At 31.1% G+C, this 15,730-nt stretch overlaps 2 protein-coding genes across 2 annotated transcripts; both read right to left on the bottom strand.

The window, feature by feature from the left end:
• Window positions 1-541: 541 nt before the first annotated feature.
• On the bottom strand, window positions 542-4,119 carry LOC134696869 (multiple epidermal growth factor-like domains protein 6). The gene is made up of 4 exons (XM_063558826.1): window positions 3,970-4,119; window positions 2,853-3,003; window positions 1,610-1,690; window positions 542-713 (listed from the first exon to the last, which is right to left on the bottom strand). Exons 1-4 carry the CDS (start codon window positions 3,988-3,990, stop codon window positions 583-585), a joined length of 384 nt encoding a protein of 127 aa, XP_063414896.1. The 5' UTR covers window positions 3,991-4,119; the 3' UTR covers window positions 542-582.
• A 413-nt stretch (window positions 4,120-4,532) lies between these two features.
• On the bottom strand, window positions 4,533-8,203 carry LOC134697680 (uncharacterized). Its single transcript, XM_063559962.1, has 4 exons — window positions 8,112-8,203; window positions 6,792-6,942; window positions 5,761-5,850; window positions 4,533-4,663 (listed from the first exon to the last, which is right to left on the bottom strand). The coding sequence occupies exons 1-4, from the start codon at window positions 8,130-8,132 to the stop codon at window positions 4,533-4,535; spliced, it is 393 nt and encodes a 130-aa protein (XP_063416032.1). The 5' UTR covers window positions 8,133-8,203.
• Window positions 8,204-15,730: the final 7,527 nt, after the last annotated feature.

The following is a 15,730-nucleotide window of genomic DNA, read 5'->3' as shown; positions in this document are numbered from 1 at the left end:
AACATCTTCAATCGACAATAAACTGACAATGCCATGGCTAAAAAAAGAAGAGAGAACCAGACAAGCAACATAACAATAGAAAACTAAAGACCACAAAATAAATCCCATCAAACATTTTGGATGATCTCCATGTGCTCATGAGGGCAATCCGATCCTGCTCCACTATTGTACGTCAAAGTGCGGTTTTCAGCACGAAGTATTTGCTCACACCGAACAGTAAGCTTTAAAGGGCCTCAACATATGACTAGTATAAAACCATACAAAGGAGAAATACAGTATTTTCATCTATATCAAAAACAAGAAAGGAGAAACTTTATGAACCACATCAACAAGTGCCAACTATTGAACATCAAGTTCCTGACTTAGAACAGGTGCAAACAATGCAGTGGGTTTAAACGTTTTAAAAGGTATCATAATTCACCCTTCCAGTAAAATAGTGGATCATCATAACATAAAACAATTCACAGATAATATATTGTAACAAATCATCACGACATAACATCAATTGGGTTTCCTCCGTATCAACGAAGTTAACAAGAAACACGAGCTGTTATACTTTATTATGTTATAGAATGACCCCTTTTACATAGGAATAATACATTTTGGTGGACGACAATTTGCCCAGTACAGTTGTTGCTGTTTCACCCAGATGGAATCATAACATAATGCCGGAGGACAGCATGCTCCACTCATTGGCACATAACATGTGAAACCTGTCAAGAAATTGCTGCAATCAGTATTTTATAGAATTTTTGTGTTATTGGAATATGTAACTCCCGACTGCGAGAAAAATAAAAATGAAATTACGACAGAACTACATATATGACTATTTAAGAGAATATTTCAATGTTTTTCTTTTTCATTGTAAACAATCATTTGTATTTTCTAAACATGAATGTTTTACCATAAATATTTTTGACAGTATTTATTGTTTTACGAAAGAAAACATCGTAGCACAATTACTAAAATATGAACCAAACCTTTATGTTGTGAGATGTAACTTAAAACGTTACGAACTATTCTAAATATTGTTTTATACTTTATTAGTAAAAAACCAGTAACATTCCCTGTTTAGAATGAAATCTGTACCGGAAAACATCATAGATAAATTATGAAACGTATGCCTTAATTGAAGTTATTATTTTGTTTGTTTAATGTTTAAACAATCTTTGTAATTATGTAAAAAAAAAAAAAAAAGGTTTAAGCTGCAAGCCAATTCAAATTTGAAAAATGTAGGTAGATGTGGTTTGATTTCAATGACAACTCTGCACCATAATAATTTATTTTCAAAGTTAGTTTGAAATATCATACTGTCACCGAAAGTTTTTTTTTTATTGTAGAACCTATGTGGTCGTGTGGTCTAGCTCGTCGACCATAGTGCAAGGCGATTTTTTGCCACGATATTTCATTAACATGAGTTCAAATTCAGGCGAGGAAATAACAAAATAACAGTTTACGAAAGCAAATGTAATGATCTGATCTGATATTGTTTTGGTGATGTTTAGACGAATTATATATATAAACTAATTATTTTTTCTTTTTCTTGTAGGTCAACATATATGAACTTTTATTTTATATGCATTTTCATGATTTGGAATAAAAGACTTACCTGATTTACAACCACAAGAAGAACTGCAAGAAGCCCCTTGCTCACCAAGAGTACTTGAGCAAGTTCCACTAGGTGAGTTTCCTGAAGATTGTCACAATTGATAATTTAGATATATCAATGTCATCAAAAAGTAAAATCACAAAAATACTGAACTTAGAGGAAAATCAATTCGGAAAATCCATAATCACATGGCAAAATCAAATAACAAAACGCATCAAAAACGAATGGACAAGAACTTTCATGTTCCTGACTTGGTACAGGCATTTTCAAATGTAGAAAATGGTGGATTTAACCTGGTTCTATAGCGCTAACCCTTTCACTTTAATGACATTCTCATCAAATTCCGTTATATTTACATTGATGCGTTAAATAAATAACAACAATAAATAAAATAGTCAAAATATGGGTACATCAGTCATCATCGTATAACAATTTTAAAAGGAACAACTTAACAGAACACAAAAACATCTTCTATCTACAAACACATTGCTTGCTTTGAGTGTCTGACGTCAGAAAATGTTTATACGTCACATAAATTTGTCGTTCAAAAGCGTACACAATGTATATAAACATTAAGATGTAGCTTCAAACTAGAAAGAAATCGACATTGCATAAATGCGGAGTTCGTTGCGACAATGTGGCGTAAACTGTATTTGAATGCTACTGTTATATCTGAACAGAAGCAGCAAATCGAAAAGACTAACATACGGATACTGACTTTTATCATATCTGTTAAGATATATATATATCTGAATAGTAAAACTGGTGTTTGCATGATAGCTCCGATATTGGTGCAATTACATTTGTATATTGAGAGACAAAAATATTTCTAAAATTGAATCATCTAAATAAAGCAGTAAAAAAGTGTTTCTTTATTCAGCTTGTGTTCAAATTTAAATGGGTAAAATAACGATAATTATGCTCTTCAACTTCATTTTATTTTTGTTTTAATCTTTTGTTGTGAACTTAATTTTAGCATATTTTGTAGACGATCATGTAGCGTACATAGTTATAATCCTGATTTTTTGGATTTTTTTTTATGATATCTACTTGATCTGAATGTATTCCATGTTGACTGTCGAGGTATTCACTTAAGTATTATGAATTATGTTACAAGTAAATATTCTTGTTTCATATATAGTAAAATAGAATAAATGATTTCTTTCTAAACTGTTTTGATCAATAGATACGTGATTTTCCACCGCAAAACAATATGGAAGTACATTATGCATAAATAACATACCAAAGCCACCAAGGCCACCTCCAAATTCAGGACGTGCATTACCGTTAGCATCTCTACAGCAGGAAGCGGTTGTAGTACATTCATGAGAGTAGCTACACTGGATACTCCTTCTTAACCGAAAACCAGTACACAACATGAAACATACTGCATTCTACAAAGACCAGGGTAAGTGAAACTATACATTTATGGCTCGCAAAATTGTCAACCCAAGTACGGGTTATTCCATGAGGGCTTAAGCCCGAGGGGAATAACCATTACTCGTGTCGACAATTTTGGATATTTGCCGATTTAATGGCCTTTTTAACAAGCAACAATTATATAAAACAGATATTCTAACAGAAACTATGTTGATGAGACAAATGAGTTATAGCTGACTTGCAATTGTCACTACCTTCAGTCAGTATTTTACAAATTGTTGGCACTGATTTCTATCATCTACAAGTAACGTTACTCAATGTGAAACCTTGAAATGTGTAACATTGTATTGTATCGGATTTAAAAGTTAATGATAGTGATTGAAAATGACAAAAACTGGCTTCGTTTAAGGTATGTACTCGCAGCTGATTGGATTTGCACACATCTGAAGTCATGTTACGTGCATATTCCATAGCTCGAAGTTTAGAAACAAGAATTAGTTAAAAGCCCCGATATTTGAACCTTTTGACTTGTTTGGATCGTTTTCTAGGTTATTTTATTAAAATCCCGCACCTGTTTTTTTCTGTTCTTTTTGGTTTCTTTTGTTAACCGATTTGATCTATGGATTTGAGACAGATTTTGGGCAACTATTACAATTTCATAATTTATTTTTGTGGATTTATCAGTTCCTAACTTTGTCTTGTTATTTACACTATATAAAAAAGTTACATTCAGTTTGCAGGATACGTTTATTTGTTAAACATGAAAAACGACATTCTGGGCTTAAAAGTAGCACAAAGAAACCTTTTACATTTTAGTTTCAATAATATATATTTCAATGCATATTTATCGGAGATATTTTATGCTTTTTTTTGCAGTTTAAACATTTATTTCGCGTCGAAGGGGATAACAGATATTTCGGTTGACATAGTTTTTCAGTTGTAATAAATATGCATATTATAAAAAAAAAAAGCCTTCTTACCAGTATTATGAATTTCTGCATTGTTTCAGATTATTAGATTCCACCACACGTTATTGCCCAAAAGCAAAACTTAGCAAAAGTCCCCAGACAACTTCCGGAGTAAACGACTTATGTTTTGGGCGACAGATGATATTTATTAATGCAGAATGGATTTTATGTAATTGTTATGCAAGAAAGCATGTAGTTAACATTACACTTTATTATATGAAAAAACTCAAAACTACAAAGTTGCAATGAACTATTAAATGTGTAGACATTTGAGGGATTGCATCATTTTAAATATGCATGAACAAATGTAAAAATAAAACTGATGACAATTTAGCTAAATAATAAGTACACTGTGATGGCAAATATTTGATTTCCAACTAAAGCAGTGAATCCCCTTAAAAAGAAGTCCTTGGTACAATTTCGGCTGTGATCCTACACACTACCTTCTACAGTTCTTGGTATCACAAGAATACGAATTTAACTAGATTTAGATCAAAACAATTATTACATTAGATTCATCACCATATAATACTATAAATACACAGTTTTATATCTTTATTTTGTTATTGCATGAATTAATGAGGATAATGACATGTTGGTGGATGACAGTTAGCCCAGTAGAGTTGTCGCTCTTCTACCCACGTGGAATTATAACATCTCCTTGGAGGACAACAATGTCCAGACATTGGTCGATAACATGTATAACCTATAGAACAGTGCAAAAAATAAACATTACGTATAGATATGAAGAGATATAAGAAGTATTATATGATTTAATTTAGGATTTAGGATGACTAAATCATGAAAAACAAATAATATATTAATATGGTCTGTAAAGTTAAATGCCGATGTTATTTTAATTATGTTGTTATGAACATTATTGGATTTTCCCCTTTCTTTTGATATAGCGCAATAATTTTGAAATACACGCATGATTTTATGAGTTTCTAATGTCAGAATTGTCTGCTATATTAGGATATATATTAAACACAACTTAGGCCTCAGTAGCCGAAGGGTTAAAGTAAAACAACTAAAGGAATCACTAGTAGCTGTCAAAACAGATTTCATGAGTTCCAATCCGAACAATGCAAGTGCGTTCTACTCTTATTTATTTTTTGTGATTGAAACTGGGATTTAAAGCTTAATGATAAATATAAGCTAAATATATGAACCTCTCAACATTTATCGAGGGATAAGACAATGATATCCATGCATTGTTACAATATTTGATATTGCTGTCGAGAGATAAGCATGCAGTATTATACAAGACCATTATCTTAAAAACAAAATAGCTGGAAAAACACATTTTTGAAAACAATATTCAGAACAAAGAAGACTTTTAAAAAAAGTGGTACATTATCAGGGCTTAATTTAACAGATAAAAAACAGACGCCATTTTTGTTAGGGTAACAGAAACATTACAAAAAAATTCTAAAACATTAACTTTACACTTGTTTTTTTTTGTTATGATTGCACATAATATATTATGATATAGTTTAGATGTTTATGTTTAATTCAATTGGCATTTAAGATACCCTTAAAAACTAACGAAATGCGTTTTGCTTTTGTACGTTTTTACGTTTTTATCATAATAATTGAAAGTAAAAACAATTGAATTGTTTACAATCTGTTAATTCTGCAGAAATAATGCAAATTGAAGAACAAAAAATGGCCATATGTTCACTCAACTACGGTTCTTCTGTGTCTCTAACGATTAAATTGGTTATTTTGCTGTTTACGTATGACAATATTGCAGACATAATACAAAAGGTTTATTTTTTTTAATCATCGTTATACACATACCTGATTCACATCCACAAGAAGAGTCACAAATATCACCCTTCTTTCCAAGTGCATTTGAACAAGTTCCCCTTAAGTCCCCTGGAACATGGACTGAAAAATGAGGTTTACATTCATATCGTACAAAATTTATCAATAGAGACTAAAGATACATAAGGGGAAAACTAAAATTAAAAAGTAGAAGTGAGACTAACAAAATCGTACAAAGTACAAAAAGGACAAAACAACCAATCGAACCAAAAATAACATGCAGCTTCTCTGGAAGGGTTAGCAAATCTCTAATGCACGTAGATTAAATATAGATTATAACATTTGGCATTTAAAATAAGATAATTATAAAAAAAAAGTCCGAATCAGTTAAGAAATATTGATTTACCTTAGCTGTATTTGGCACTACTTTTAGGAAATTTTGGTCCTCAATGCTCTTCAACATGTTCAACTTCGTACTTTATTTGGACTTTCAAACTTCTTTTGATTCGCGCGTCACTGATGAGTCTTTTGTAGACAAAACGCGCGTCTCGATTAAATATAAAATCTTAATACTGGTATCTTTAATGAGTTAATTTGATGATTCCAGAGAAAACATCAGCAAAATGTATGATTAATGTATGTGCCACCGCTTTACGACAGATTCGTTTTGTTTTACTGCGCATGTTTGTATGTTTTTAAAACTAATTTCTAAAACAATTAAAGAAAAGTACAGTAAAACCTGAAAATGTTTTTAAAAAAAGTGAAAAAAACTTGATAAGCCAATTTGTTAAACATGATAAAACTTGATATGGTATGTGTGAGCCTTTGAATAACTGACGTAAACAGAAACTGCATATGTCTTGCTGGATCCTACCTTCTGAGATTTATCCTATCGAAGGCTTTAAATATTGTTTTAACGATAAGACCAAAAAAAACAACTTAGTTTTTTATCCTAATTACAAATCTCAATAATGGACCTGTCCAGAATTGGATGTGACTTTTTTTACAAATATTTGTTTCAGATAGTCTAACCATTCTTCGGTAACAGTAAATCAATAACATACCATAGTGTTTTTGCTGGTCTGCAGTAATTGTACGATTGTTAGCATCCCTACAGCAAGGTGCAGTTGTAGTACAGTCATATGATTTGGCACATGTTGTACTTCGTCTTAATCTCAAATGATAATTGGTACACCACACAATTCCAAATACACTCTACAAAAACAGTAAATGAGGCAGACAGTTTCAACAATGAAGACATATTTTTTAACTATTGCCGTTAGCCAAATTGCTAAATTTATTGACAACAATTCTTTGTTGAGTGAAAATAAAAATTAGGTATTTTTTAGGGAAATTATGTCTGAACATACTTTATATAACAGAAGCAAAACATCTCTGCTAATTTGATAGTCCATAATTTATATTTAATTTATAATGTACATATACATCTTTGTTTTGTTCTGTTTAAGTTGAATATGATATTCCATAGTTTGAGTTTCATATTTTGATTTCCGCTGAAGCTTCTTCCTGCTTATAAGGTAAAGTAAACTCACCTTTTAATTGGTCATATATGTACAAGTCCATATATGTTAGACTGACCATTTTGAAATAACTATGTTGCGAATAACAACGAATATCGTACGCAATATTTGGCTTTGAGTGTTTCTAATAAAGGTAAATCCTGAAAAGTGCTTCGGACGCAATAAATTATTAAACGTGTTGTTATCAACTTTTTACGTCACTTGGTCGATACCTATGTTGTTGAACTATCAGTCCTTAAGAGTATCATCTCCTCAGTAATCAGTATTTCGGTAGTGATATGATTATACAAACCTCACTAAAATTGTCATTTTCTGAATTTAGAAATGATTAAGAAACTTAGGTTTCACCTCCCTCAGGCAAAGTTGGCTTTAGATGAATTTGGCAATTTATTTTAGGTATTTTTGACGTATAGCTCTGCAACGGTTCTCTGTACTTATACATCGTCGGATTTCAAATGTTTGGCTTTGAGCGTTCCTGATGAAGTTTATTCTAGAAAAGCGCTTCGAACGCAAAAAATGTTTGGCTTTGAGCGTTCCTGATGAAGTTTATTCTAGAAAAGCGCTTCGAACGCAAGAAATTGTTTAACGTATTGTTTTCCAGACGCGCGTTTCGTCTACATAAGACAGCATGTCTTTCTACAAATCTGTTGTCTTAAAAAAAAGGTACAAAACTCGTGTTAAAACAACAATCATATTTTAAAAAAAAAACAAAAAAACTTTATACAAATACTACAATATGTAAACAAAACCCTCGTCCGAAATGCTAATAAATGATCAATCTGTTTAGTTTTTGTGGTGTTCTGAAAATATCGAATTTGCACAACCTGAGTAAACTATACCTACCAGAATAACGAAATACTGCATCTTGCTTATATCCGTATCTTAAAATGAAGGTCATACACACTTTCTCTTTCTAATAATATTATACTAAACTGAGTAGGCGTTTTGATAACCGGATTATTCACAAAACAAGTACAATCTGAACGAATAAAACTTGTAATCTTCATGATTTCAGATTACTTATTGTGATAGCTTCTGAACTGTTGGTTGGGCTGTTTGTTCCAGTAGCGAAAACATTTCTATCATAAAACAACATCGTATTACATCAAGTCTAGTATTCAGCTATGGTTTTTTTTAAGTATGCTTTAATATCTAAATATGGTCTTATGGCAAACTTTAGAATTGAAATCTTACAAATGTCACAGCTTGTATTTATATGTTTCTAAAGAAATGGAAAATCGCCACATTCAGTGACTAGATTTAAAACTTGGGATTTATTTGATATAACCACAACATATATATGCATAAAAAAGATGCACAAAACGTAGATTTTGACCATATAATTTTTTTTGTCCTATCATATTTTTGCGAGTTTTAAGATAAAAGACGACTTTTCGTTTTTTGTTTCATTTAATTTAGTGTTTTCAGCCATATAATATGAACCAGTTTCAACATATAAATATTTACTCACAAAACAACCATTTTCCATTTATTATTGTCGTATCAGGTATACTCTGTAAATTTTACCCGTTCGTTCATTGGTCCTTCTCATATGTTTCGTATTGCATAAGGAAACAATACACAGTTAGAAATTTGGCTTTGCATTTTTACCCTAGTAGTCTTTTTAAATATGAAAGTTATTGTGCAATCAGATTCATTTAATAGGTCTAGAAATTAATTTAATGTATACAAACACTTTTTTTTACACAAATTTGTTGACGCAATTTCACAAAAAAAATAGATGAAAGACATATGATTGGATTATTGGTAGATATATGTAAACAGTTTCAGAAAAGGTACTACTCGAAGCGATTGAGATTCAACTTCTGGCCAAATAATTGGGAACTATGCGTCATCTTTTTCTCCTTTTTTACAATATTTTCTGACAAATAAACAGATATTTTTGCAATAGATACACAAAGAAAAAAATTATATTTCACCAGTAAAACTACTGGATGTAAAATATACGGAAGATTCTGATTACATACATGTGCACACATATGACAAAAACAGTGAACTTCATTTGCAAAAAAGCAATGAAAAGGGGATAAATTTTAATATGTTTTCCTAACTATTGCTACCTTATGGCATACTTACAAAGCTCAGAACAGTATAATTAAAGATTTCACATACCCCAAATCTATTGATATTTGGATTCTTAATCAACTTCTGAGTGGATTCAAGAGGGACGAAAGACACCAGAGGGAGACAGTAGTAGCCTTAGTATTGTATTTTTTCTTGCGAATATTTCAAATTATCATTTTTATCAAGATTTCATGCTACATGTTTGGCATATCTCAAAAGAATAGTTGATTCGGCTGAAAGATACTTATTCCCTTTTACCAAGTTTATAAATCAAGTCTTTTGTATGCAAAAAACAAAACGATTAAAAATATTCATGCAAAAATTTGCTAAATTTTGTACAATTTTGCATCAGCAAAGATCCTATTCAGATTTTCAAACATTAAAACACTGAAAAAAGACGTGCAGTTTTAATTTTTTTTACAAATAATTAGGTAGAAATGACATTTTTCACTTTAACTTGTTGTCTATCTTTCAATAGGTTTTTGTCGAGTTCAAGTGTTAACTGCTAACCTTCATAAAATATTTAATTTTCAAAACTGAGAGGTCATTTTACTTGTATTACCTAGCACAACACAAAAAAAAAAAAAAATTAAACAAATGAGAGACTTTGAAACAAATGTTTACTATTTTGGTAGCAATACACAGTAAGAAGTTTGGTTTCACATATTGGCCTTGGTGTATTTATCAAATATGAATGGTGTTTTGGAATAAAATTCATTTCTAGACAGCTACTTAGTTAGAGTAATTATTTCGCCTTCAAAGATGGTTTATAAGAAAATAACGATTTTTTTTACAAGTTTTATGGGCTATTTTCTGTTTGAGTCTCCGTATTTTAATAGCTATACCGGCATAAGGTCCAGAAATAAATGTTATGTTGACAAACACTTTATTCTCTATACCAAGTTTTTGGTCGCAATTTAAAAACAAATCAGAGGAAAGACATATGACTTTCATTGGCTTTCTTGATAGTTATAAACAGTTCAAGAAAAGGTACTACTCCAAGCGATTGAGATTCTACTTCTTCCCACATTTTGGGAAATATGCCTCATCTTTTCTTCCTTTTTGAAATATTTGATGACAAACAAATGGATATTGTGGCCATAGATACACATAATTGTTTCCCCTAACTGTTTATTGCTACTTATTTTGCATACAACTGATTAGATCTTCCTGAAATATTACAAGTTCAAATGAAGTAGGTGTAATCATTTTAAGGCAAAAATTTCGCCATCAAAATTAGGAAAACAACCCACAGTATAGGTATAGAGCAAGTTAGTTGGACCCAATCGGAAAGAACATAAAAGAAAGTAGTACATATTTTACAGAAAATAGCTCCTAAACGTAGCTGTATCAATATCAATAGGTGAAATATTATGACTGCCACTTCTTTTAAAATTAAAACAAAGAAGCCTTTAATGCTTGAAGTTGTAGAATTTAATATATAAAACCTTGAGGTCACGTACTAGTGTTCATTTGTGCAAACAGTCTACTGTCAAATTCTTCAACACAATGCAATATGAAACAGTTCAATTAACGGCCTAATTTAAAACAAAACAGTTTACGAAAACAAATATGAAAGACATTAACCAAAAGCAGTCGCTGAATTGCAGACTCCCGGCTTGGGATACACATTTGAGAATGTGACAGGATTAAACACACTTTCTTTAAAAGAGTCGGTATAAGGACATCATTCGTAAATATAGCTCAACATGCAGACCTCTTATACGTTTAGGTATTTCACATCCATTTTTTTATGGAAATATTCTTCATAAAGCACAAAGGTGTCAGTATTCACCTCAGAAACTAACAAAACCTTTGAATAGACTTATTAAGAAGGGAAATAATTACGATACTGTTGTCAATTCATTAAAGATTGCATATTTTGGCGTTAATATTGAGCCACTGATAAGGTCTTTGCATCGGAACTAAACACATTTATTCTAAAAACAGTTGTTGGCATGACACGGGTTATGTTCTTCTCATATATGTTATGATGGTATGATACTAAACCCCTAACGGGAAGGAGTGTGCCTGATGTTCATATGAAGAAATCATAGTCTTTCAGTCAGTTTAATTGAAGTCTGGAGCTGGCATGTCAGTTAACTGCTAGTAGTCTGTTCTTATTTATGTATTATTGTCATTTTGTTTATTTTCTTTGGTTACATCTTCAGACATCAGACTCGGACTTCTCTTGAACTGAATTTTAATGTGCGTATTGTTATGCGTTTACTTTTATACATTGGTTAGAGGGATAGGGGAGGGTTGGAAAACTCACAAACATGTTAAACCCCGCCGCATTTTTGCGCCTGTCCCAAGTCAGGAGCCTCTGGCCTTTGTTAGTCTTGTATTATTTTAATTTTAGTTTCTTGTGTACAATTTGGAAATTAGTATGGCGTTCATTATCACTGAACTAGTATATATTTGTATAGGGGCCAGCTGAAGGACACCTCCTTCTCGCTTCATTGAAGTTATGTTAGTGACCTTCTGCTGTTGTTTTTTTATTTGGTCGGATTGTTGCCTCTTTGATACATTCCCCATTTCCATTTTCAATTTTACCTTCAACTAACACGTGTGATAACAGTACATTTAGGTAAATATAAAAATATGTTGAAAAGTGCTCAACTCATCAGAAAAAATGACATCCAACGAATAAATTCATCACATAGATACCAAGAGAAGAATTGTGTACGTAAAACTACAAACACTCATCAATGATGCTAGTATACATGGGTCTTCTAAAAAATATGTTCAAACTATTCCAACTGCATAGGAAAAGCACATTTAACGTCAACACAGCATTCGTTGTTTCAGGTGACGTATTGATGCAATCATTGACAGAAGTTGACAGTCGTATGCGATTAGAAAAAAAATCTAATAAATGAAATAAGTAATCGACAAGGTAGAATAACATCTGAAGTAAAATTTCAAATCTGAACCGTCCTATTTGAATGTAATAACAATGCTTGTAAAAGGGTTGTTGCTCACAAAAATGCTAGTTAGCTTTAAAACCAGGTTTTGTCACCGTTTTCTTCATCATGTGATGTCTGTTTCAAGTCAGGAACATGACTGTTTTTCATTCGTTTGATGTTTTTGAGCTTTTCATTGTAATTTTCAATTTGATACGGGACTTTCATTTCAGTTTTCTTTGAATTTCGATATTTGTGTTATTTTAACATAATTATGTGTACCAAGAGTTCCGAGTAAGGACGATGAAATCTTCTCTTCAAAGACACCGTCACGAGTTAGTTAACCGTTATGGAATGACCGATTTAGAGACTATAACGAACTTGTTTCAAATGTCGTTTCTACAATTCTGCCACATTTCCACGAATTTTAACATTCAAATACGATTTTTGTAAAGGGGCATTCGAGCTTCAAATTATTTTTATAAAATAGAATCATGCCAAAATAACTCCTTGAGAAAAGTAGTTGTTGGTATATATGTTCATAACAGAATGATGACATTTCAAAATATTTGATTCGGCATATTTTCTGCATTCACAGATAAGATTGAGAATGAAAATTATGCCCATTATCACAAAGATATAGTGAAGTTTGACTTTGCCCTGTGTAACATGAAATAGACCAAAAAACTTTTTTTTTTTCAATTTTATTTCGTTGTTGTTTAACACATTTTACATAGGAAAAAAACATTTTGGTGGATTACAATTTGCCCAGTATAGCACTTGTTGCATTACCCACTTGGAATCATAACATTTTTTTGGAAGACAGCATGCTCCACTCATCGGTCGATAACATGTCAAACCTGTTAAATAATTGTTGCAATTAGCATTCCATAGAACATAGATTGTTTATATTATTCATAATGTACTAAAGGCTCATGAATGTCAAATGAAAAATTATATTACCGCAGAGGCTTGATAGTTTGTATGAATAAATTACTAAATTATTATTAAAATCATATAATAAACAGTTGCTATAAAAATATATACATATATATTTTATTGTTTAATCATCATTAGAAACATGCAGATGATTTTAACTTGTTTTTTTACATAAACCAAACTTATTCTCGTTTGAATTGTTTTCCATTGTCCTTTCGGACCCTTTTATAGTTGACTATGTGGTATTGGCTTTCCTCATTGCTGAAGGCAGTACAATGACCTAAAGTTGTTATTTTCTGTGTCATTTGGTCTCTCGTAGAGAGTTGTCTCATTGGCAATCATACCACATCTTCTTTTTTGTTTTAAGTAGTTTATATAGTAAATCTCTGTTTGAAAAAAAAAGATTAACCTTCACTGTTTTGAATCAAAATCTCTACTGATAAAACTAATATTATACTTACAGATGTACGAAACCTTATGCGAGTCTTTATAAAAAAAAATTCTTGAAATGCTTTTATCCTCCCTTTGAAATAATTTATTCCCGCAATAAACCAATTTAAAATCTAGTACGTTTGATATCAATGCAAAATTATTTAACAATACGAATAGAAATTAGATCACAAATCCGAGACTTTCATTATTTTAGTGTGTCTGTATATATATAAGAAAAGGAAAAGCATGTATCCGAAAAATACTTTTTTATATAGTCAAGAGGGTATCTTAATATATTTGTTTTCCTTTAAACTTTTGATTGTCTTTGGTGTTTCAAATAACATAAGTAAAATGTTTGCATGCATTTTAATGGTTACTGCATGTACATGTATATTAGAAAAGAACTAACCTATATTGCAACCACAAGACGAGTCGCAAATATCTCCCTTCTTTCCAATTGCACTTGAGCAAGTTCCTCTGAGTGGTACACCTACAGATGGTACACAAATAATAATTTTGATCAATAAGTAGCATCAGTATTGTATATAACACATATAAACATGGCGTAAAAAGTGACAATGATGTTATACTCATTCGAAAAGTTTAATTTTAATGGTGACACGATACGCTAAATGTATTAAGAAACGTCTGACAAGGTATTTGTTTTAGAATACCAAATGATGATAGATCTCCTATTTTTATATTGAATAAAAATTAATTAAACGATTTATCTTTATCTTTTATTTTGATTTTTGTTTTCAACTCTGTAAGAATTTTCGATTTTTGGAGTTTCCAAATTTATAATTATTAAAGTGCATATTCATTACAACATACCCAATCCACCATCTTCCTCCGTAGTTAGTAATTCACCGTTAGCATCTCTACAGCAGGGTGTGGGTGATGTACACTGATAAGAGTAGGTACATTGTGTACTTCTTTTTAGCCGAAAACTAGTACACAACACAAAACATACTGCACTCTACAAAGATAAGGGTTAATTATAGAATAATCTAAACAGTGTATGCAAGCAACCTATTAAACATTCATTAAAGACAGTAAAAACCAAATCAGGGGTGCCATTTCTTGTCAGTGTTCCTTTGTAACACGGAAAAAATAAATGTTACTGAATGGGGAAAAGTATCTCAAGTCTTTCAAAGCAGGAGCAGGATTAGTTTCCAAAAAGGTGTAGTGCATCACAAATATTTATATGAAAAAAGGTTTTAAAATTTGACGCGTTGTTTACAATCCAGGCGCAAATATAAGGATGAACGCTGTGAGTCACCCTAAAATAGTTGATATTAAAGAATAATATGTTATCAAAATAATGCTTGTTGAAATTTACAGTTTTTACCTTTTGATGAGAAAAAAAATATTTTCTTGTAACAGCTTTTGAAATTGTTATTGAAATCAGTTTCTTTTACGATTTCGGTAATGTAACAAACATTTTTAACATTTATTCAGTTTAAAATTTGATTTTTTTCACAATTTGTGTTCGGTATGCTGATTTATCATTCTCCGTAGATAAAAAGTAATTTGAACATACTGCGTTCGACATACATGTAGTTTATAGTCGTATCTATTAATCAAAATAGAAGTACAAATCAGTAACCCGAAAGAAAAAGGAAGGATTGACGACTACTCGCTTTTCTCGAAAAGTCTCTTTTTTGCACTATATACATTAGTTTCATTCAGTTTGCAGCATTGTGCAAGTTGTTGTACAGTCAAAAGGTCAAACTTTAATGTCTTTACCTTAAAAAAACAACTTTATTCTATGTAAATGGTATATAATATATTCGTTTACAAAAAAATGAAAACCAATTCAAAATATATGCACAGATTGAAAATGTGGTATTGACAAAATGTCCAAGTTGTATTATAAAGATTAATATACTGAAATAACCGCATTCTCACCAGTATTATCAAGGTTTCCATCGTTAAGAAATCGAATAATATCCTTCTATTCAACAGTTTCTACCACTCCTTATTGTCAGGAAACAAAACTTTACAAACGGTACTCTAAACAACTTTTTTATTAAACGACATATGTTTTGTGCGACAGATTTATTTGTTATTGCAGTATTGATTCATTGTAGTTGTTTT

The sequence above is a fragment of the Mytilus trossulus genome, chromosome 14 (assembly GCF_036588685.1).
Source record: "Mytilus trossulus isolate FHL-02 chromosome 14, PNRI_Mtr1.1.1.hap1, whole genome shotgun sequence".
Classification (NCBI taxonomy): Eukaryota; Metazoa; Mollusca; class Bivalvia; order Mytilida; family Mytilidae; genus Mytilus; species Mytilus trossulus.
Note: the sequence above shows the minus strand (reverse complement) of the source record. Positions and strands in the feature narration are given on the sequence as shown.

Bases quoted from the DNA above. Each gene is read 5' to 3' on its own strand.
- LOC134696869 (XM_063558826.1), bottom strand. From the start codon at position 3,990: ATGCAGAAATTCATAATACTG. The intron at 3,004-3,969 runs GTAAGAAGGCTT...TGGTCTTTGTAG, and splicing joins TGCAGAAATTCATAATACTG to AATGCAGTATGTTTCATGTT. The intron at 714-1,609 runs GTAAGTCTTTTA...ATTTCTTGACAG, and splicing joins TTCTTGTGGTTGTAAATCAG to GTTTCACATGTTATGTGCCA.
- LOC134697680 (XM_063559962.1), bottom strand. From the start codon at position 8,132: ATGCAGTATTTCGTTATTCTG. The intron at 6,943-8,111 runs GTAGGTATAGTT...CTGTTTTTGTAG, and splicing joins TGCAGTATTTCGTTATTCTG to AGTGTATTTGGAATTGTGTG. The intron at 5,851-6,791 runs GTATGTTATTGA...CTCATTTTTCAG, and splicing joins AGACCAGCAAAAACACTATG to TCCATGTTCCAGGGGACTTA.